The sequence below is a fragment of the Mastigoproctus giganteus genome, chromosome 2 (genome assembly GCF_048544385.1).
Source record: "Mastigoproctus giganteus isolate SK-2022 chromosome 2, ASM4854438v1, whole genome shotgun sequence".
In the NCBI taxonomy this organism is placed as follows: Eukaryota; Metazoa; Arthropoda; class Arachnida; order Uropygi; family Thelyphonidae; genus Mastigoproctus; species Mastigoproctus giganteus.
The window spans coordinates 176,340,385-176,365,522 of record NC_143576.1 but is presented as its reverse complement, the minus strand read 5'-3'; the positions used below and the strand labels follow the sequence as shown (position 1 = coordinate 176,365,522).

At 36.9% G+C, this 25,138-nt stretch overlaps 1 protein-coding gene across 3 annotated transcripts in view; it reads right to left on the bottom strand.

The window, feature by feature from the left end:
- The window catches only part of rngo (DNA damage inducible 1 homolog rngo), a 210,460-nt gene that overhangs the window by 64,276 nt on the left and 121,046 nt on the right, over positions 1-25,138 (bottom strand). For all 3 annotated transcript variants that reach the window (XM_090368801.1, XM_090368800.1, XM_090368802.1), the window contains exons 4-5: positions 10,222-10,349; positions 4,020-4,148 (exon numbers count right to left, since the gene is read on the bottom strand). In XM_090368801.1, coding sequence (XP_090224927.1) covers positions 4,020-4,148; positions 10,222-10,349 — 257 coding nt within the window. The remainder of the gene's footprint in view (positions 1-4,019; positions 4,149-10,221; positions 10,350-25,138) is intronic.

Below are 25,138 nucleotides of genomic sequence, written 5' to 3'. Positions count from 1 at the left end.
ACAAAGTCACCTGACGCTCACACACTTCCAAGCATTGATGGCAAAATTGGAGGACCACTGTCAAGGTTGAGAACATCACAAATAGACAAATCACCATAGAAGACAAATCTTCCAGGGAGATGCCCCGAGCCCACTATGGTTGTGTCTAACAATCAACCTATTGTGTCCATCATGCTCAAATCAGCAAATATGGATATATCCTAAAAGAAAGGAGGAAGAAGCTGACACCCTCTCTCACCTGATGTACACAGAAGTCAAACTCTATGCTACAACCGAGAATCAACTCCAACAGCTAATCCAGATCACTGAAGAGTTCAGTACTGACATCAAGATGCAATTTGGCCTAGACTGCTAGGAATCATTGGGGTACAAATAAACACAGGTTGTTTTAGAGTAGCTAAGAAAAGGAACAGGTGCATGTATACTTGCCCATGTACACCAATGCTAGGAGTTTAGTAAATAAATTTGATGAATTTGGGGTATTGCTCAAAACATCAAAGAACAGGTGCATGTATACTTGCGTGTACACCAATGCTAGGAGTTTAGTAAATAAATTTGATGAATTTGAGGTATTGCTCAAAACATCAAAGGCAGATATTGTGGGGATTTCAGAGATGTGGTGTCACACAGATATAAGGAATGCAGAACTGGAATTTGAGGAGTACAATGTCTACAGAAAGGATAGACAGGGTAGCAAGGGAGGAGGGGTTATGCTATTAGTTAAGAAATACATAAAATCCAAGGAAGTGAAGCCAGTCGACATCGCTGGACAGTGCAGTGTCGAGTCAGTTTGGTGTGACATAAGCATTGGGAGATCAAAATTGAGAGTAGGAGTGTGCTATAGGCCTAATGACTGATGAGTATAATAAGAAACTGTACGGAGAAATAGAGTGGGCCAGTAAATCAGAGAGTCTTATAATGGGGGATTTTAATTTCCCAGATATTGACTGGAATTTGGGGGCTGGTCACACACACACTAGCAAGGCTTTTGTGGATTTATTGGATGATTGTTTTCTACATCAGCATGTTCAGGAGGCAACTAGAGGGAGTAATACTCTTGATTTGATTATCAGTAGTGATTCTTCATGCATTAAGAATCTGCAGGTAAATGAACCACTAGGTGGCAGTGATCACAGTGTGCTGAAGTCGGATTTACTCAAAGAGGTAACTACCATTAGGGGTAAAGGGAAGGGTTATTGCTTTCGTAAAGGTGACTACGATGGACTGAGACAGTATTTAAATTCTATACAGTGGGACCAACTGATGATGTTACCAACAGCAAATTCAAAATGGGAAGCATTCAAAGAACTTATCTTGGAAGCTACTAGGCTTTACATACCAACTAAGAAATATTGTTAAAGGTTTAGGCCTAAGTGGATGTCAGATGAACTAATGAGACATATGGCAGAGAAGAAAAATGCATGGGATACATACAAATTAACACATGACACAGAAGCCTATGATAGATACAAGTTGATCTGTAACCAAGTTACAAAGGAGGTTAGGCAGGCGAAGGCAGATTACGAGAAATCTTTGGCAAGGGATGCAAAGAAAAACAGCAAAGAGTTCTTTACTTATGTAAACTCTAGAAGGAAGGGGATGAATCAGATTGGTCCACTTGATATCGATGGGTCAAATGTTGATGATCCTGCTCAGGTAGCTAACAAACTGAATGAATATTTTGCATCGACATTCACACATGAGGAGTTATTCAGCGAGGGGAATGCCAGAGGTGTATTCAACTCTGGCAGTAAGCTAGAGAATCTTGTAATAACTGAGAGTAAAGTGGAGGAGAAATTGTTGAAGATAAATACAAGAAAGGCACCTGGGGTGGATGGGATCTATCCAGTTATATTAAAGGAGGCAGCAAAGGAAGTAAGCAAACCCTTAGCCATAATTATGAGAGCTTCCTTGAACTCAGGGGAAGTAACCAATGGACTGGAGATGTGCAAATGTGACCCCAATTCACAAAGGAGGATCAAAGGGCGACACAAGTAATTATAGACCTGTTAGTTTAACTTCTGTTCCTGGAAAATCAATGGAGGCACTGGTTAAAGAAGCACTGCAAGATCATCTAGACAAGACTTCAGTTATAGCTCAGACACAGCATGGTTTTGTTAAGGGGAAGTCTTGCCTGACCAATTTGATTGAATACTGTGATGCAGTCACAAAGGAACTGGATGCAGGGAATAACTTTGATATTACATACTTGGATCTTAGAAAGGCTTTTGATACTGTTGCACAAATTGGAGCAGTGTGGCATTGGAGGCAAATTGCTGCTATGGATAAAGGGGTGGTTGAGGGGGAGAAGACAGAGAGTGGTAATCAATGGACACTGCTTATTGTGGACTAGTGTTATTAGTGGAGTCCCTCAGGGTTCAGTATTGGGTCCATTATTGTTTTCTGTATTTATAAATGATATTGATGATGGTATATCAAGCTTAATGTCCAAGTTTGCAGACGATACGAAGGTTGGCAGGGTTGTCAAGGACACTACTGACACTATGCTACTGCAACAGGATCTGGAAAGGTTGAGCAGATGGGCTGAGAGGTGGCAAATGAAGTTTAACATTGACAAATGTAAAGTACTACATATGGGAAACAGCAACCATAGAGCAATGTATCAACTCTGTGGTACTACACTGACAGTGGTAGAGAATGAAAGGGACCTGGGGGTGGTTGTGCAGGCAGATATGAAGTTTTCTGACAGTGCAGATGGGCTGCAAGAGTAGCTCATGGTGTATTGTCGATGATATATAGGAATTTTTCTAGCAGGGATAAGGAGGTGATTATTCCCTTGTATAAGGCAATGGTCAGACCACACCTAGAGTACTGTATACAGGTCTGGAGGCCTCATTTCAAGAAGGATGTAGAGATGCTGGAACGAGTAGAGAGAAGGGCAACAAGATTAGTGAATGGAACAGCTGGGTGCTCTTACGAAGAAAGGCTTAAGTTTTGCAAATTACAGTGTCTGGAGACTAGGCACCGGCGAGGTGATCTGATAGAGGTGTATAGAGCCTTGAATGGTTTGAGCATGCTCAAGGCTGATGGGATTCTTCCTCTTGCTCAGAATAATCACTTGAGAGGGCATAAATTCAAATTGAGAAAAGACAGATGTAGGATAGACGTGAGGAAATTTGCCTTTAGCCAGCAGGTGGTTGGTTGGTGGAATAGACTTCCATCCCTTGTTGTGGAAGTTGATAGCCTAAATAAGTTTAAGGCTCAGCTGGACAGGTATTTCGAACGAACAGAGGGGCGAAGTGGAAGTGGTTATTTTTTATTTATTTATTTTTAATTAATTAATTTATTTTTTTTTTTGGCTGATGCTGCATAAGCTTGCTTTCTTGCATCAAATGCCTCTACTAATGCTAATGCTAGACAAAGGCAAGACTCATGGATTGCATCAAGGACATCCAGTCAAATGGAACTACCAGCTGAAGACACCTACAAATATCTGGGGGTGATGCAAGCTCACCAGTTAGAACACAAGGAGATCAAGGCCCACCTGACTGAGAGAAAAAAAATAATAATAATAGATCAAATATGCCATAATTAGCATTCAGTTCCCCACCCATACACAACATTTTTTCATTTGTGATACCACATTTTATATGATCCAAGCCTTCCTTGTAGTCTATGCATAGCATACTTATTTTATACCTGTTTTTATAATATTTACATGACTCAGACAGTTGCAAACCTAACCTGTCATAGACACACTGTGTACCTATAAATTATAAACATTGAAATTGGATCAGAATAATCTGAAATAATTCATAAGTGAAACCTAGCCAATGCCTTAAACAGGCTAATCATAGTGTTGAAAAAGGCTTCTAGAATTTCCTTTGGTCTACAATAGGATTTGCACCCAAACATTGACACAAAGTCAGAATACTGAATGAATGAGAGTAATAATAATGTTAAAGTATACACTACGGTCTCACTCAGAATTTAAAAAAAATATTTACCACTGTTTTTTCATCAAGAATGCCAAAAAAAAAAAAAATTTATATAAGCACCTAAATGAACCCGTCCAATTATCTTTTGGGTTCCTACTCCTTTAGCTACACCAGCCCATCGAGTATCAACCAGCCTCATGATACTACAACGATCTGCACATGCTTGACTCATGATGGTTGTCTGTGCACCTAAAAAAAAAAAAAAAAGCTCATAATAATAATAATAATAATACACAAAATAATAAAAATGTGAATAACCTATATGCTTTCTTAAGTTACAACAATAAATATATTGTTATTTACGAAAAGGTTACAATAAAACCATAATCGTTCCATAAACTCCAAATTATCCTGATCATAAATTAATTAATTACACAATGAAAAACTTAAACAGAAATGTATCTCTTTTTCAAAATTTCCTGAAAGTAAACAATGCCAATTAAATAAAGTAAAACGAGAAGTTCAATTCTACCAGTATGAAATAAAATGAAACCTCATTTTCAGAAGGATGTGGAAATGTTGCAGAGAAGGGCAATAAGGTTAGTCACAGATACAAAAAGGGTATTCCTACCGTGAAAGATTTCAGTTCTGCTACCAATGATGAGACCTGGGGTTTTAAATGGATGGAGTAAAATAAAAGCTGATGGCATCATCATTTTTTCTCAAGCAACACACATAAGAGAATATAAACTGTGTTGGAATATACTTGCATTTGGTGTCACCCAAGTGGATAATTTGAATAAATTTAAGGAAGCATGGAAGCATTAGACAAATTATCAGAAGGGATGGGCAGATAAGGTGGGTAGGTTTTGTTTTTTTTTTTTTTTTTGTGAATACTATATAAGTTTCTCTTCCTTGTTTCATTTTCTACTATTAATATTAATACTAAAATTAATCAATATTTTATGAATATCAGTTCACATCTGCTTAACACAGCTTTTTCTCACTATTACACATCACAAGAAAAATGATCAGGAAGGAATCTCCTTTTATATCTCATTTTTCCCAAGACCTCATAATATAATGTGTAGTATTTACCAAAACTTTCATACATCTAATCAGAGCTTTGTCTCGTGATTATATACGATAAGAAAAAGCTTCACTCTCGAATGATCCATGCATTTGACATAGTACATTATCCTGATGGAAGTAACCAAACAGTAATAGCCATAAAGAACAAGGAAACCACAGCCTTTCACTGCACTTGACAGGGGGAGGGGGATGAGTAGATAAGAAAACACAAATTATTTGCTTCCCACCATCCAGTTGACTTTTGAATTTATTCAAACTGTCAGTCTCAACTACTTATATAAAACAATCCCCAACTTGCTGGTTAAAAGAAAACTTGCGATCTAGTCTAAACCACTTCCCCAGTAATTTCAATTTATGGCTCCTACTTCTGGAATTCTTTATAATAGTGAGAATTTCACCTTCATTCATTTCACTAACCCAAGGGTGGCAAACCTTTTTAAGGGTGTGTGTGCCAAAATTGGCTAAATCCTTTTAAAAAACTACCCTTGCATGCCCCTCTATATCATTATTTTTCCTCATATAGGTTTTACTTGACAAGAGTGTAAGAGAAAAAAAAAAAAAAAAAGAGGATGAAATAAAAGATATTTCAAAGATGTTTTAATAAAGGTATTAAAATAAAATACTTGATAAAAAAATTTTACTTTTAGCTTACAGAAAAAATCTAATATAAAATGATAAACCTCTCATATTATAAATAAAAAGACATCAAAAGGAAAGTAAGTATATTTAACATCAGTGAGACTTCTGTTGCTGCATCATTGACGACAGATACTTTATATCGGGCTTATACTTTGTAACTTTTAGAGCAATAGCAGCATTAGTTTCATCCAACTAGACTTAACCAAGTTCATCACTGAGAATGACTCCTCACAAGAATATGTCAATAAAAAAATTGTTAGTAATGCTGTTGCGAGATTTTTTAAACAGACAAAAGTTTCATGAATGGAATTCCAAACTTTTAATACCTCATTTTCTGCAGTTTTCTTTGTTAATCGTTACCTTTCAATATTTTCTAAATCAGCTCTGAGGTCGATAAATTTTTGCCTCCAAATTGAGCTGATCTGAAAATCAATCAATTGCATCTCAAAATCATCCAGGTTGATCCACTGAAACATTTTCAGGTTCAGTTCAGCTAGTTTTTTACACTGTCTACAAACGATGAATTTTTAAGTTTATTCCAATTCTCTGAACTTAACAAATCTTGAAGAAAATTGTTCAATAGTTGACTCGATGACATTCAGATATAGCATTTGAAGGCTCCGATGGTGTTTTCTCATCAGTTTCAAGATCAGTGCTGTATCTTTGTAGGTTTGAGAAACATTTAAACAAGGTGGATTCCTGGAACAATGTTGTTTCGAAGTTTGTAAAAATTTTTAGGACGCTCTGAATTCTGCATGCCCATAAAATTAGTACGCATGCCATGGATTCACCATCCCTGCACTAACTCCTCTCAGTGCCTTATAAACCTAAATCAGGTCACCTCTAAAGTGCCTGGTTGCCAAGCTCTGTAGCCCAGATATTCGGAGTCTTTCTTCATATGATCTTGCTTTTGCTCATCTCACCATGCAAGTTGCCCATCTGTAGACATTTTCAAGAAGCTCAAATGTATTTTTCAGATGGGTTCTCCATACTTGAACAAAGTATTCCAAATGTGGTCTTATAACTGCTTTATACAGTAGGTCTATAACTTCCATATCTCCACAGGATAATGTTCGACAAATCATCAATAGGACACTATGGGCTTTCCTCGGTGCTTGTTTACACTGCTCAGAAAACTTCATATCTGCCCATATTATAAGTCCCAGATCCCTTTCTTCCTGTACTGTATTTAATTCAACACCACCAAGTGTATAATTTATTTTTGAGTTGCTATTTCCCAAGTGAAAGACCTTGCCTTGCATTTTGCAGCATTAAAACATAGCTGCCATTTTCTGACCATTTTTACAGCCGGTTCAAGTCATTCTGAAAGAGCGTTGCTTGGTGTGATGATTAACTACTCTACCAATCTTTATATCATCTGAAAATTTTGACATCACGCCTACTATCCCACTAATTTCATATGGCTCAGCCTCATTTGCACAGCCTCTTCTCAGAATGAAGGGTCTCTCTTTGGTACAGACAGATGAAAAGCTCCTGCTCAATTCATCTGCAACATTAGCAGGGTTGTCTAGGACTTTTCCCATACCCAGCACACGAGAATCCAATCTGATTCACTTTTTTCTTCCTTGTATTTGCATAACACAAAAAATTCCCTGTTCCTGCTTTGCGCTCTCTCTCTCTTAGCCAGTGCTTTCTCATATGCAGTCTTGGCTTCTCTAACCTTCTCTGGTACAATTACAAATCAACTTGCATTAGCATTAGTAGAGGCATACAATGCAAGAAAGCAAGCTTATACAGCATCAGCCAAAAAAAAAAAAAGCTCCCATTTCACCCCTCCATTCATTCGAAATACCTGTCCAGCACATCCTTAAATTTATTTAGGCTATCAAGATCCACAACAAAAGATGGAAGTCTGTTCCACCAATCAACTACTCGCTGGCTACAGGCAAACTTCTGCACATCTATCCTACAACTGTCTTTCCTCAATTTGAATTTATGCCCTCTCAGGTGATTATTCTGAGTAAGAGGAAGAATCCCATCAGCAATGAGCATGCTCAAACCATTCAAGGCTTTATATACCTCAATCAGATCACCTCACAGGTGCCTAGTCTCCAAGCACTATAATTTGCAACACTTAAGCCTTTCTTCGTAAGAGCAACCCTTTGTTCCATTCACTAATCTTGTTGCCCTTCTCTGTACTCGTTCCAACAGCTCTACATATTTCTTAAAATGAGGCCTCCAGACCTGTATACAGTACTCAAGGTGTGGCCTGACCATTGCCTTATAGATGGGGATAATCACCTCCTTATCCCTGCTAGAAAAATCCCTATATAACATTAACAAGACACCATGAGCTACTCTTGCAGACCGTCTGCACTGCTCAGAAAACTTCATATCTGCCTGCACAATTACCCCCAGGTCCTTTTCATTCTCTACCACCGTCAGTGTACCCCCATTTGATCTACTTGGCGAAGAAAGTGAGAAATCATGCAGGTATGATTGCCAGGATCAGTCGAGTAGACTGGGGACTCAAAAGAAAGACCCTGGCAATCATATACCGTGTAATGTATTATTAAAAAACAGGGCTTGAGTGTCGGGTTGCATATCATACAACTTTCTAGTGATGATCGACCAACTGAGTTAAAATAAATTTATTGAAATAAATAATTGCTATATACATAAAATACTAAAACAGAGTTTAAAAAGTGTTAAAAGACGATATGATAAAAGTGTTAAAATACACAGTAGCTTTCGAGATGAAGTGCCTCTTCATCAGCTTAGTTGGTGCGTGGTGTACTGCTAAATAAATTTATTTTAACCCAGTTAGTCAGTCATCACTAGAAAATTGTATGAAACAGTATTATTTTAAAAATATCACAACACAGCCCATAAATCACTGCTCTAAACATCCTCAGGAAAAATTATCTAGAGAGCAAAGCTATTCAATAACATGTTGGGAGAAAGAGATCCATGAGATATTCTTGTTCATTAAATCAAAATTATAAATTAATTAATACTTAACTCCAACTGTTAACAATCTTGCTATAATAATTGTAAATTGATATTACTTGTATATCAGAGATGCTAAAATGTAATGAAAATTGGAAACCTGTAAATGTATAAATTCCAAATTACATTCCCAGAAATACATTCAGAGCTTATTTTTAAAATATAAGTCTTATATTCTAATTCAGCACCTACAAATTAATCTTTTTGAATTTTTGCTTATTTAATTAAGCTCATAAATTTAGATAAGTAGTGTGACTGTGGTTTACCTAACTATTCTCACTTGCCTCACTTGGGTTGTTTAAATACTAATATTACATTTAAATAAACAATAACATAGTTTATTTCAGGAGAACAACTAAGGTAACATGTCAACTTTGTCTGTTGTTAGAAAGCATTGTTTCAATAAGTACCAGTTAGCTGAATTCTTGAAAGGCGTACACTAAAACAATAAAAGAGAATATCTACTACACACATTTTACAACTTTTCTAACATACTTACCAATTCTGAGTGTGTACCAAATCTGTACCAATTCTTAACAATTCTGATTTAGTGTATTTAAGAAAAGTAGTGAAGTGCAACAAGCCATTCTAACCAAGTTACAAAACTGTTTATAATCAAAAATAAACCCTTCCAAAATATTTACTCTAGAATTATACTTTTATTAAGAAACTAACATTTTTTTTTATATCTTTTCTTTAATTCTCTCTTTTCTGGGCTGGATAATAAACAACAAAGTTGGGTTCAGAACATCACAACAGACATTCTGAACCCTACTTTGTCGTTTATTATGTTAGAGCAAGATTGCGAAAATAAAGTTAATATCTTATATGTAGTGACTTAAGCATCAATTTATAATTTTGATTTAATGATCAAGAATATTTCTCACAAAATTTAATTGCACAGCTCTGCTCGAGATGATCTTTCCTAAGATTTGTTTTTTTTTTTTTTGGTAGTTGTTGGCGCATAGGCTTCTGTGGCCATAATGCACCTCCCAGGGTTTTTGCAGTACTTTGATCCAAGCCCGAGGCGGGAATCAAACCCACGACCTTTCGGTTGCCAGGCAGGCACTTTACCCACCCGGCTAGCCCGGTCGGCCCTAAGATTTGTCTAGAGCAATGATTTACGGGCTGTGTTGTAATGTTTTTAAAATAATAGTTTTTTTTTTTTTTTTATCACAAAAATCGCCATGAGGTCCATCATGGTAATTTTTTGTCTGTTTGACTTGGTACATTTAGTAGTCAGAGAGAGAGAGAGAGAGAGAGAGAGAGAGAGAGAGAGAGAGAGAGAGAGAGAGAGAGAGAGAGAGAGAGAGAGATCCCATCCTAGCCCAATGAAGTCTGAAGATAAATTCAGAAACATCATCACATTAGTTCTGTGAGTGAAACTGTTCAGGGTCAGAAATTTTGCAGTTTCTTATCATAACATTCCAAAAAACTAATTTTTTGTATGGAAAAGTGTTAATATTTTATTTACTTAATTTTTCTATAACAATAGAAAAATTATTCAATAAGGGAAATTATTCAAGTAAATACATACTTAACACTTCAATTTATAATGCTATTAAAATGCCTATTAGGAAATTACATTTCCCTAATTACCTTTATCTATGTCATGCCTTACCTGAATCTATGAATGCTTTCACAGGGTGACCATTGACTTTACAATTAATATACAGCATTACAACTTGACCAAAACTTTCTGGATGATACTCCATAGCTGCTTCCATATTCAGATCAACATTTTGCTGCCTGGGATATGAATAAGCACCACTATTAAACATTTGCAAAATTTACAAAGGTTGATGATATAATTGTTTAAATTACAGATGTCTTTTATTTACTCAATGAAGTTAAATAACAAAAACAAAATGATAGCCTTTTTAACTTTTTTTAGTGTCTGTTAAAAAAAAAGTTGGTGAATACAGCTGACATTATCATGATTAAACAGAAGGAACATTAATAAAATAAAAAGGATGTTTTCAAAACTACTTTTAATTTTAATTCTCTCCTTAATTTTAAATTGCACTTGTTTTACCTGTAATAAATTTCATAAATATTATTCAAAGAGAAACCATAATACAACTGTATAAAAAATCAACTTTAGTACCTAAGCTTACTGATTTTATACCAAGTGGTAAATGACTCTCATCAACCAGTGCAATAGCACCACTTTGCTTATTGGAGGCTCAAAGTGGTGAAACCCGTGTTTACTCTCACATGCAAAGCTCCAGCAACTCCCCACCCCTGTCATCATGCAGTATGATTAATGTTTTTTGAGGTTATGAGCATCACAGTGAGATCTAATCTTCCTTACATTTCAAGGGTACAGCTCTAAAACAGTGTTTGCAGGCCAGCAGCCAGATAGTCCAATGGACAGAACATATTGATAACTATGTATGAGTCTTCTGGATCAGCTAGTGTATAATCTCACAGCCTCTACTTTTCCAGATAGTAACAAGAGAAGTCCAGGTACCGTGTGTGAGAAGGGATGTTGTTGAGGCAATGTTATGCCAACAAGTGGGGTACAGTCTTGCCATGTGTTGTTGTTGTTGGTATGTTGTTTAATGGCACAAAGGCTGCTAAGGCCATAGCCATGCATATGCCATATCCAAAAATTTCATTACTTCATATAGCATGCCCTCCCCACCTTTTCTTACTACTGAATACATCATGATTAGTCAAACTAACAGAACAAACTTATTTGTGAAAATATTTAAACCTTCTAAACACTTCCTTGTTCATTTCAAAAATGCACATGGTCTCAGTTCCAATCTCAATGATGTCCATTTCCACTTAGAGTAACACAAAGTCCCACAAACTTTTTCTGAAAGAATCCCAATTATTGGTTAATTCAACCACTGCTCATCTCAGTTGTCCTAATTATTCACTGTATAATTACTAAGTCTCTGACAAGGGATTATCTGTGCAGACACATGAGCAAATACCACCTTTAAAACAAAAGGAATTATACAGCGAATAATTAGTACAACTGAAATCTCCTCTTTTTGACCTTATCTGGCTTAAAATTTCTCAATCACATTCTGTCAAATTCATCTGTTGCCTCTTTCATTCTCCCAACTCCACTAATCACTTGAAACCCTTTGACTTCCTTTCTTTGAAACCTGACTTTCTCCAGTCCAACTTTACAAACAGTGAGGTATTTTTCCTTAGTGATTTTAACATTCACAACTACAGCTGGCATCCATTTTCTAGTCACACTGACCCAGCTGGTTGAGATGCTGAAGCTTTTGCAATTACTAATAACCTTGCACAGATTGTTCATTTACCTACCAGAATACCAGATCTTTTTTCTCACAAACAACGCTTGCAAGAAATCAAGTGAGGTGACCAGCCCTCAGAACAGAACTTGGTGATGGTCTCTTCAACAATGGAGCCTTTATCTCATGGCCATTTTCAACCTCGTGTTGTTTGCCATTACAAGAATACAAAATGGGATGATCTGCGAGAATTTTATTCTTCTTTTCCTTAGTTGGTTTACCGTTTTAAATCTTCTGATGTCAGTGTTTGCTCAGATGTGTTAGTGAAATTATTTTTGTAGGTATGCAGTTTGTTATTTTGCATTCCCGCCTAAAATTTCTTTGTTTATCTAAACCTTGGTTTAGCAATAAAGCTGGTCAAGATGAGAATGTAGCATATAAAAACTGGTATGTATCCAAAATCACTAGCTTGATTTTCTGCCTATAGCAAAGCTCGCAACATTGTAAAGCAGTTATTAATCAGTCCAAACTAGATTTTGAACAGGCTAAGAGTAGAAAACTCACTTCTTGTGCAAATTATAGTCGAGCATTCTGATCTCTTGCCAAAGCTATTGGCTGAAATTTTGCCCACCTCTGTAAATACTAGATGGTTCTATAGCCACCTCAGCTAAAGATAAAGCTGACCTGCTAGCATCCTATTTTTATTCTAACCTGTGTATTAATGATTTTTAAAAACCACTTTCTACCATTCCCAGTACACTCCATTCAATGCCTCCTGTGGTCTACCATCAAAAGGATGTCAGAAGAATTTTGAAGTCTTGATGCCAAGAAAGCACCTGGTTCTAATGGTATTTCTCCTCTTGTTCTAAAAACCTGTGCTAGCAAGCTTACTCCTGTTCTGTGTTGCTTTTTTACACTTCTTATTCCACTGGTGTTTTCCTTGAAACTTTGGCTTGAAAATTTGATGATATCCAGCCAGTTCATAAAAAAGTGTGACAAATCTCACCCATCCAATTATCATCTCATTGCACTTACTTCTACTCTTTCTAAAGTAATGGAGAAATCCATTAACTGCCAACTCCTGAACTATCTAGCAACCTTCCACCACCTTATTGTAAAGCAGTCATTTATGATTGCCATTACAGATTCCATCAGTGTCAACCCACTGGTGACATACTGGCTTATGTTACCCGATTATGGACAAATTCAGTGGAAAATTTTAGTAAAACTCGAGCAGTTGAACAAAAGCTTTTGATCTTGTTTGGCATAAAAGTCTTCTAAATAAGCTTCCATCTTATGGTTTGCCAACTATTTTTTGCAATTGAGTACCTAGTTGTCTCTCTGACTGCTCACTGCTTGTTTGTTTTTTGGTTTTTAGGAGCATTAGCAACTAAGGCCATATTGCTCCGGGATATGCGGTGGTTATTCTCTGAACCTTTCCGCATCCTCTGTATTTGGTGGTGACGGGCTCGAACCCCGGTCTAATCAAGAAGCATGCGCTACGCACTGCTGTTCCTTCCCACCTGGCTACCTGCTGCTCACTGCATAGGTGATGATAGATAGCTGCCTTCTAACTTCTCCACTAATGCTGGTGTTCCCCAAGGTTCACTTGGGTGTGGTGAGAGTTCTTTCTCCCACTCTTTTCCTCTTGTATATATTAATGACCCCTAGTCACTCTTGCTAATAAAAATTTTAAAAAAATAATAATAAAAAAAAAAAATGAATGTATATTAATGACCTTCCATTGATCAGAAATCCTATCCATAGTTTTTCTGATTAAAGTACTTTGCATTTCATTTTCCATTTTGAGAAACCTATCCTACACAAACAGTTTCAACCATTTGTACAGGGCAAAAACAGCTTCAACTTCTCAAATACAAAGGGTACTAGGAAAGTTTTGCAATACAGCTTTGTTTATTTAATTTTTTCAAAGTAATTTCCTCTACATTCAATACACCTCTCCATCCTCCGAAACCAATCTTTAAACCAGTTCTGCCAAGTTTCACTAGGGAGTAAAGCACACTCGTTGTCCCAAGCCCGTAGAAGGTCCTCATCACCGGAAAACCGCCTCCCTTTTAGCTTCATTTTCACATGCGGGAACAGTGCAAAGTCGCAGGGAGCAAGGTCTGGCCTGTAGGGAGGGTGCTCGAGAAGTTTCAGTCCTGTCGTGGTCAAATATTCGGTGCAGGCTTTGGCGCGGTGAGCTGCAGCATTATCGTGATGGAGGTACCAGGTGTCCATTCTTGACTTTGGCCGCAGGTTCTTCATAGATCCAATGACTTTAGGCAGGCATTGTTCAGTATACCACTTAGCTGTGACTGTCTTCTGCGTGTCCAAAACGACACGTTCCACAATTCCACTCGATTTGAAAAATACAGCTATCATTTTCTTCTTTAGAGATCGGGATTTTCTGACAATTACGGGTGTGTCGTCATCATCAAAGACCCAAACTTTGTTTTGAGCCTTGGTCGGCAGATCGTAATAGTACAGCCAAGTCTCGTCACCTGTCACGATGTTGTTCACATACCGAGATTGTCCCTTATCAAACTTTTTTAACATCTCCCGGCACCAAGTCAAACGTCGTGTCATCTGCTCTTCAGTCAGTTGATGCGGCACCCAGAGAGAACAAAGTTTCTTCACGTGCAAATGATCTTGCAGAATCGAACGAATTGCTGGTGCATTTAGGCCCAAAGTATCCTCTATCTGTTGGTAGGTCACTCGCCTGTTTTCGTCACGCATTTTCCTCACAGCAGTAACGTTTTTCTCCGTAACTGACGTTCGTGGCCTTCCCGGCCTCTCCGAATCCTCCAGAGTGAAATTTTCCCTTTGGAATTCTCTATACCACCTGAATATCGTTGTACGATGTGGACAATCATCATCTAGTGCAAGAGTCATTTCTTCTAAGCACTAGTCTATGGTTAAACCACGCACGAAATTATACCGCAAAACTGTCCTTATCTCATTTCGTGACCACGATGCCATCGCAAGCACTTTACACTCTCACTACTAATGAATAACTGAGCCCATCGACTTGGCGCGGCGGCTACTATGCACGTATGAACATGTCTCAACATACAGCAACAAGCAGCTTCCTGTGATTCATTGTTGCGTCATATTGCAAAACTTTCCTAGTACCCTTTGTATCCTCTATAAATTCCTTAAATGCTGATCTCCAGGTAATTCTTCAGTGGGGCAAAGGTAACTTAGTTGATTTCAATCCTTCTAAACCTCAGTCCTGTCTTATATTGCACAAAAAGGATTCTTCTGCTCCTATTCTTACCTTCAATGACACTCAGATTTCTAGACAAGGTCACATATGCTATTACTCTGATTTCTTCTCTCTCTCTCTCTCTCTCTCTCTCTCTCTCTGCATAAGCACATCAAACTTTTCTTCCTGTGCATTTAAAAAACTGGGTTTTCTCTTTCGCTCTTGGAATTACTTTTCTTCTAAACAACAATTCACTCAATACAAATCTGAAATGTGCCCTACCATGGGATATTGTTCTCACATCTGGGGGTGGCTCCATAACCTCTCTCAGGCTTCTATACTCCATTCAAAAGAATGGCAGGTAAGTTAATTAAAGACCTATCCCTTACAAAGTCTCTCCACTCTTTTTTATAGATACTTCCATGGGCACAATTCTTCTAAATTAGCTTCTATAATTCTCCGTCTCTTTAAAACCACCGAACACGTGCTGCAAACAGTCAGCATCCTTTGACTGTCCAACTTCAAACTCACAGAACGAAGTTTTTTTCTTCCTCATTTATTCCTTCAACTTCTTATTTCTGGAACTGCCTTCCTTCATACTCTTGACAGTGATTTTCAGTTGTTTGTTAATTTCCTCTGTATACTTAAAAAGATTATCAATGTTCTTTTTTTCATGTCTGAAAGTTGCGATAACACAATTTCAATCTCACAAATGTAGCTTAGTTTTGTGTTTTGATTTTGTTCAAAAACATGCAGATCACTTGATCCTTTCAACGGAAGTTCAGCGAAGTATGACATGTCAACGATCGAAAAATAGTTTCACATCCCATTATAAACACAATGTTACCAAAATTTTCTGCTTTCAATGCACTATAATAATACAAGAAACAGCATTAGCATTAGAAGCGGCATATGATGCAAAAAAGCAAGCTTATACAGCAAAAAAAAAAAAAAAAAAAAATCCCAGTTCACACGTTCATTTGCTCTAAAGTTTGTCCAGATCTTCCTTGAATTATTTAAGCTATCAACTTCCACAAGGACAGATGGAAGTTTGTTCCAGCAATTAACCACCCACTGGCTAAAGGCAAATTTTTGTACATCTATTCTGCAACTGTCTTTCCTCAATTTGAATTTATTCCCCCTCAGGTTTGTAATCTGAGCAAGAGGAGGAATCCCATCAGCATTGAGCCTGCTCAACCCATTCAAGGCCTTATACACTTCAATCAGATCACCTCACAGGTGCCTAGTCTCCAGACGCTGCAATTTGCAGTGCTTAAGCCTTTCTTGGTAAGAGGACTCCTTCATTCTACTCACCAATCTTGTTGTATCTCTCTGTAGTCATTCTAGCAACTCTACATCCTTCCTAAAATGAGTCCTCGAAACCTGTACACAATACTCAAGGTGCAGTCTGACCACTGCCTTATACAAAGGGATAATCACCTTATCTCTACTACCAAAATTCCTGAATATAATTGACAAGACCCCCATGACCTGCTCTAGCAGCCTGTCTGCACTGCTCAAAAAACTTCATATCTGACTACACAATTCCCCCCCCCCCCGGTCTATTTCATTCTCCACTTCCCTGAGTGTAATACCACACAGCTGGTATATTTCTCTGGGGTTACTTCTACCCATATGCATTTGTCAATGTTAAACTTTAGTTGCCACTTCTCAGCCCATCTACCCAGCTTTTCTAGATCCCGTTGCAGTAGTATACTGTCATTAACAATCCTGCCAACCTTCGTATCATCTGCAAACTTGGACATTAAGTCTGATATATCTTCATCAATATCATTGATAAATATACAAAACAATAATGGGTGCAACATCGAACCCTGGGGGATTCCACTAATAACATTATTCCATGAAGGCAGTGCCCAATGGTTATACACTATCTTCTCCCACTCAACCATCCTTTTAACCATTGTAACAACTTGCCCTTAGTGCCATACTGCTCCAATTTGTACAGTAATCTTCCATGTGCAACAGTATTAAAAGCTTTCCTGAAAACCAAGTATATGATATCAAAGTTATTTTTTGTATCCAGTTCCTTTGTAACCAGATCATAGTATCCAGTCAAATTGGTCAGACAAGACTTCTCCTTAACAAACCTATGCTTTGTCTGAATTATCACCCCAGGTGCCTTTCTTATGTTTAACTTGAACAATTTCTCCTCTACGCTCATATTCTCCACATTCTTCAATAATAACAAATTGCACATATTAGTTTGTAAAACAATGTGTTCGCAATGATTTAAGAAAAGATAAAAAAAGAGAACTTTGTATTTATATATTATGATCTAAATATAAAAATATTTATTAAATAATTAATTTTTCATTTGAAATAAAATGCTTATTAGCTAATATCTAATGAGTAGATGTGAATTTTAACTAACAGAAAAATATTAACTGAGAATTGTCTTTAAAGGTAGTTTTTTTTTTTAATCATAAAATTATAAAAAATTTAAAATATTATGAAATACTGACCTCGTTACTAAATAACTAGTTCAGCTATACCACTAGTAAAACTCTACATATATCACAATTGCAGGCATATTTCAGAATCTTAGTACTTTAACAGTTTCTCCAAAAGAAACTCAAAATATTAAGAAATAGACAAGGAAATATTATTTAAAGAACAAAATAGGCCCATGTCAAATCTATATTCATCAATTAAATAAAACTGAATTTTGCATATTAAATATGAATGACTAAAATGGTAAATACAATAGTATTTTTTTTTTTTTTTTGTAATAGCTCTCTGTAAAATGAATTAAAAATATCTGATGAACTCATCTATATTTAATTATGTAAAAAGAAATGCCATATTCAAAATACATGTTCCTTTCTTGCTAAAAGCAGACAAATGTCTGTAATTAATTCTTCACATATGCAAAAAAACATAAGCAACCTAACGGAATGATTTAAAAAAAAAAAAAAAAAATCCAGATTCTAGCATTTAATAGTTTTCTATTAGATGAGTGGATTGTCCCCAGGTGAAACAGGAGGTGGTTTACTGAGATCTTCAATAAAAGGGTTAAAGCTCAAAACCAAGCAGTGATCTGATGTGCCCAGAGGATCAATAAACACTCACTGTGTACTTTTAAGCACTGTTGGTAAAAACGAGTTTAAGGGTAATGGGTGTGTGGTTAGGTTGTCTGGTATGTAAATAAATAAGCTATGTTAGGTCTTTAGTAACTGCAAAATCCTCAACATCTCAAAACAACTTGTTCTGCATAACCAGAAAGCAGAAGGGAACTGGAAACATTAAAATCACCAAGGAAAATTATCTCACTGCCAGGAAAGTTACACTGGAGAAAAACAAATTGCTACATTGAGTTATTCCACACTCATTCTGTCAAATTAATTTGACAGAATGAGGGTGGAAAGATTTTAAGCTGAAGGAAATCAAAAAGAGGAGATTCCAGATTAGGAATCTTTGACAAATAATGTTAGAGCAGTCATATGCAAAAGTACCACCCTTGAAGCAAAAAGAATCATAGACCAAGCAGTCAGGGCAACTGAGTAGTGACTGAGGCAACGCAAAGTATGTTGCAAAAATTAAGTGGAGCTTGGCAGATTTCAGGTAGAAATGGATAACACTGTATTGGAACTAAGATCACATATATTTGTGAAATGAATGAGTTAGTTTTTGGCAGGATTTGACTATTCATGATGTTTGTTGTTGTTTGTTTGTTTTGTTATTTGAGAGCATTAGCAACTAAGGCCATATTGCTCAGGGATATGCGGTGGTCATTCCCTAACCTTTCCACATCCTCCGTATTTGGTGGTGACGAGCTCGAACCCCGGTCTAATCAAGAAGTGTGTGCTACGCACTGCTGCTCCTTCCCACCTGGCTACAGAGGCGCCTTATTCATGATAAATTCAGTAAGTAAAGTTGGATATGGTATAACACAGCAAGAATATTAGCATTAGTAGAGGGATATAATGCAAAGAAGCAAGCTTATACAGCATCAGCCAAAAAAAAAAAAAAAAAAAAAAAAAATCCCATTTCACACATCCATTCACTCTAAAAGTTTGTCCAGTTCTTCCTTGAATTTATTTAAACTATCAACTTCCACAATAACAGATGGAAGTTTGTTCCAGCAATCAACCACTTGCTGGCTAAAGGCAAATTTCCATACATCTATTCTACTGTCTTTCCTCAATTTGAATTTATGCCCCCTCGGGTTCATAATCTGAGCAAGAGGAAGCATCCCATCAGCAGTGAGCCTGCTCAACCCATTCAAGGGCTTATAAACTTCAATCAGATCACCTTGCAGGTGCCCAAGAACTTAAACCTTTCTTGGTAAGAGGACCCGCCCCTTCGTTCCTCTCACTAATCTTGTTGCTCTTCTCTACTCATTCTAGCAACTCTACATCCTTCTTAAAATGAGGCCTCCAGACCTGCACGCAGTAATCAAAGCGTGGCCTGACTATTGCCTTATACAAAGGGATAATCACCTCCTTATACCTACTAACAAAATTCCTGTATATCATTGATAAGGCCCCATGACCTGCTCTGGCAGCCTGTCTGACTACTGAGAAAACTTCATATCTGACTGCACAATTATCCCCAGGTCTTTTTCATTCTCACAGTTGGTACGTTTCTCTGGGGTTACTTCTATCCATATGCAGTACTTTGCATTTGTCAAAGTTAAACTTCAGTTGCTATTTCTCAGCCCATCTGCCCAACTTTTCTAGATCCTGTTGCAGTAGCATACTGTCATTAACAACCCTGCCAACCCTATCATCTGCAAACTTGGACATTAAGCCTGATATACTTTCATCAATATCATTGATAAATACACAAAACAACAAATGGGCCCAACACCAAACCCTGGGGGACTCCACTAATAACATTAGTCCACAAAGAGCAGTGTCCATTGATTACTACCCTCTGTCTTCGCCCATGCAACCAACCTTTTATCCAGGGTAGCAACTTGCCCTTAATGCCATACTGATTCAATTTGTACAGTAGTCTTCCATGTGCAACATTATACCCAGTTCCTTGTTATAACATGGCCTCAACAATGCCCCCACCACATACACATTTCCTGTGGTCACTAGCTACCACAATAGCTAGCATATACACCAACTCATCTGGATGGTTCCAAGCATGTTACTAACTGGTTCAGCCAGTACACTATTTGGAGGCCTGTCTGTGAACACACCTTTAGAGCTGTATCTTACAAATGTATGGAATATTGGTCTTTTCATAATGACCATAACCTCTAAAGCCATCACTCATGAATGCTGCATGACAGAAGAGATAAGGATTGCTAGAGCTTTGCTGTGAAGATTATACATAGTTTCACCAATTCAATCCTCTAATCAAAAATGTGGTGGTGTGGTGTTGCACCAGATCATGAGTCATCTACCAACACTATAGGTAATAGTCACTTGCTACTAACAGGTCTTGTACTATCTTGATATTATTTAGGTCAATAGTAATCACCAGATCAAGAATATTTCTGCCTTGTACTCTCCACAATATGTACAAATAACATTAACTTGATTCAGAAATTTATCCCACAGGCATTGTGGGATAAATTTCTGAATCAAGTCCACAATTTCCAATCAATGAGTGGTAATCTGAAATCCTGCATAAACCCAGCACTCAGAGCTACTTGATCACTCCAGTTGAATATAGAGATCCCTATCACACTCAATGCTATCGAGTGGTCTGTAGCACACCCCGCCACCCTTAACTTTACTACATATCACCAGTCAGTTAACCCTATCATTACTTATTAATTCTACTTATTACTAATAAGTAGCTCAAATTCAACCATTTTACTGATAGCATTCCCTAACATTACCATAGAAACAGTTTAAGCTTTGTATTTTCTTACTATTCATTTCGCTGATACATTCTTTTTGATTATTAAAGCATATTGCACCATTGCTAGCTAGCTTGCTCTACACTGTTTCCATGTCATCCTTTTAAATACAAGGGCTCATTCTTGCTTCAATTTGTGGATTATGTAAATGTTACAGATCACCAGTAGACAGTAGTCAGTGTTAAGAAAACTATCTGAAACTATCCAGTCAGTGAGAGAATATAATTTCAGAGAGCAGATGTACAGATCAACTGCCAAGCTTGTTACTGTAGGGAGAATAAATGCATGGGTAACTCCAGTATTGAGCAGTGTAAGACTGTTTTCTAGAAGTTTTTCGGTTAGTCTTGCACATCAAGATGGGCTGAGTCCAGTGGATAGTGCTCATTAAAGTTTCCTGAAATGCAAAATGGAGTAGATATCTGAATTATCACTTTGTTGCAGTCAGAAATGTATAAGTACAATCTGGCACGAGGTATAGTGAAACAATATTAATATAATACAAAACATTGCAAAAGCTCCAAAAATGTTTATTGGGATATAAGGGAGGTCTGAGGAGCTTGAAATAGATTCTGTCATCAATAACTATTGCTACATTTGGAGGCCATAACAATTTTGGTGAATTATTCTGTGCATTATTTAGATTTTATGGAGGTGTTCCCCTTAACCCATGAAGCTGATTTATCAATCAGCCAAAAAAGAAAAGGAGGTACCACCTGATGATAAAGTTATTGTTGATTGCCACAAAACAAAGGCTACTGGGGCCAAATTGTACCTGCTTCATAGTTTATTTAGGAGATTGTTATAGGTGTTGAATTATATTACAGGCCAATATAGGTTTAAGCAGAGAAACTTCTCTTACATTTGAATAATTTCCAAGGAAATGAGGCAAAGTTATGTCGTACGTGTCTTTAGATTAGTGGAATTGTGCACCAGCATGTGCCATTCAATACAATACTTACTGGTCAATATTACATTTATTGCTTAAGACCTGCAAGAACATATTCACTGGAAATGCCCAAATCTTCATACCAGCAGTTGGATTCTGCATTATGGCAATGCACAGCCTCATGTTGCTTTGGCTGTCATGTAGTTCATGCAGCTTCCCATCAATATCAAATGTTTACTGCATCCTCTATGTATGTACCCTATGACGTTTAACGGATTAGGAAGTGTTTGAGAAGTTTAATTCTTTCCACAGATAAGCTTGTTCCATTAGTTTCACTAAAGGGATCCCAATGCACTAATGTAGTTGAAGTTAGAGTGAATATGCAATATGAATTAATGAAATTTTCTCAAAATTTCATCACCAGAATGGATTTTTGCAAGTCTTTTGGAGAGCTAAAACAACATAAATAAATATATAAAAGGATAGCGTTGTGTAACTGAAATGATTTATTTTAATTTCCTGGGAGAAAGACATAAGCAAATAGCTAATTCTAATAACAGATTAAATAGAACTACGTTCCACATAAAGCTTTGCAGAAAGCATTCCAATAACCCATTTAAAGGTCAATTTTAATGAGGTTTCAAAATCCTTGTGGATATTATTGTCAGATCTAAAGGATAGAGTCAACTATTATCACCATCAAATGTTTTCACATTTGAAAACATCTTTCACCAATTTCTGCAGTAACAGATGGACAGTGATAATGGTCAGCTCCATAATTTAAACTTGACAAACAATATCCACAAAGATTTCAAAACACTATCAAACTTAGCCTTTAAATGGTTGGATTATCGAAATGCTTTCGGCTAAGCTTTTTTCCAGCTTGTTTCAATAAACTCAGTCATTTTTTGCTTATAAAAAGTTTACATGGAGTGTAGCTTTTTTTCAACGTTATTATGACTAAAATTTTATTTTGTTCTAGGTAAACCCTCTAGACTGAGGTTGTACATGAGTGATTTTTGTGAGAAATAAGCAAATATGATAATAATAATAATAATAAGGGTGCAATTAATCCAGTGATTAATGGTGCTGGACCACCAACGTGACAGACCCGAGTTCAAATCCCGCTGCAGGGGGGGGGAGAAACCCCAAAGGAAAGTCTCAAAACACTAGGCCAGGGTTGGCAACCTTTTTTGAGTGAAGAGCCATTTTTGATCTAATTAAAAAAAAAGAGAGAATCTGAAAAGTATGCATATCTCAGCTCAAGCTGGGTGGGGGGGGGGGGAGTTTTTTAAGAAATGGAATAGAGTGGGAAGGTTTTTTTTATCTTTACACATGCTAAGAGACTCACTATTCAGACAGTTTCTTGATTTATTTTTAATATAGTTCATGTCTGAAAATATTAGCCTGCAGAAATACAGTGAACCAAACACTGAGAGAAGTCCAAATGCAAATATTTTCAAATTTATATACTTGTCTGGTTAGCTACTCCACACGCATTGAACAAATTTGGTCTTGATTTTTCAACTCATCAATTGCCGTCCATTTGTGTAGAATTGCAAGGGCAACCTTTTGCCTTTCCAAATCCTCAATTTCAGTTTTAAGGCATTTTAGTCTTCACTCCCCAATTTCCTTGATTCTTAAGTCCTCTAACCCCATTTCAAATTGTGCTTCATGTGGGCTAAAATTTAAAGAGCCACATGCGGCTCGCGAGCCACAGGTTGCCGACCCCTGCCCTAGGCTAAACAAGTCTATGTCCATAGCTGGATGAAGACGAAAAGTAGAAATATTGAACATACTGCATCATTGAGTGTGGCACAGGATAAAGTCGCTTGGATTCATGCCTTAGGCAGAGGGATCATTCGAAAAGTTTTACACGGTCTCCCAAGAAATGAATACTTACCTGGTCAACATTACAGGACCAACACGAGCAATCTCCAGAAAACCTAAAAGGAAAAGAACAGTAAGTACACAGACCATCTAAGACAGGAAGTCAGAAATGTGGCATATGGAACAAGTAATGATCATCCCAGTCACCATGTAAACCATCAGCATAGTGTCAAAGAGCCTCATTAAGAACCTAGCAGTAATAGGCCTGGCAGAGAACACTTGCCTGAAACTCCAGAAAGCCACGATCCTGAATACTTGTAGGATAGTCAGAGAATCCCTCAACCAATAATAGTAACTGGACATAACAACCGCCCTATGCACCTTGTACCAGTACCTACCACAGAGTTGAGAAAACCAATTACGAAAAGAAAGAAATAATAATAATTAGGATAAGTACATCGAATGGGGCCTATTTTGAAAAGTTAAATGGGGTAAATTATGATAATTTTTTTTGAACAGCTCCTGTACATTTCTTTAAAGTGACTCAGTTAACCAATAATTATGAGAAACAGCATCGAGTAATCACTTACCGATTAAATTCTGCCCTATTAAAATGGATACAACTAAAGGAATTTTACCAAGTTAATCTCTTAATTATTATTTCTGAATTATACTCATGAATTTCCATCCATATCATACATCTCGAATGTGATTCAGTTATTTAAAAAATAACTATGCATTTTCAGTTTATATCACTTTAGCTTGGGAAAGTTAAAGCAATTTTATTCCACACTTCACCGTGCATCTCAAATTGCATTGATAGCACAAATATATTCACATAATGACTTAGGTAACACAGTGGCAATCTCCAAGGCAGAATGTGCTGGTCGCAAAGGAGTTAGTTATTGTCAGGCAAGCGGGTAATATATTGTGTTAACCTCTTCCCAGAACATTTTTCTTGAAAATGTGTTTTTCGACTTTTTTTATTTTACAGATTAAAGGTATGCATCGTGCGAATACTCGTATAGTTTTTTTGTGTTTTTTATAAATTTTTTAGTAGAAAATACATGTGAGTAATTAACCCATTTGGGCTATCCCAAGTTATCTTGGGTCTGTCAAAGTGTGCAAATTATACAGATTTTTTTTAATAAATTAGTGCTTGTGCTAGAAGAAAGAAACAGAAAAACACGAAAAAATGCAAACTTACTTTATTCCCTGAAAGACAAATTGAATTCCATAAAAAAAAAAAAAATGACATTTCATGAAAAACAAACAGTAATTTTACTTGGTGATAGGTCTTGAAGCAAGGAGTATGTAAAAGCCAGTTTCACACATGAAACGTGTCTCCTTTTGAAATTTCTTGCCATCTCTGTTCTACTTTTTGGGGCATACCCAACGAGTTCTAGTTGGAAACCACTTCTCAGTTGGTGGAATATCAATGGGGTAATGGCCTGGTGAATAACGAGTTGGGTGGGATGTTGAGGACAGTCTTCCCTTTCTAACTGGTGGAATTTGCGGGTGATATTTCTTGATAATTTCATCAATCAGGTCCAA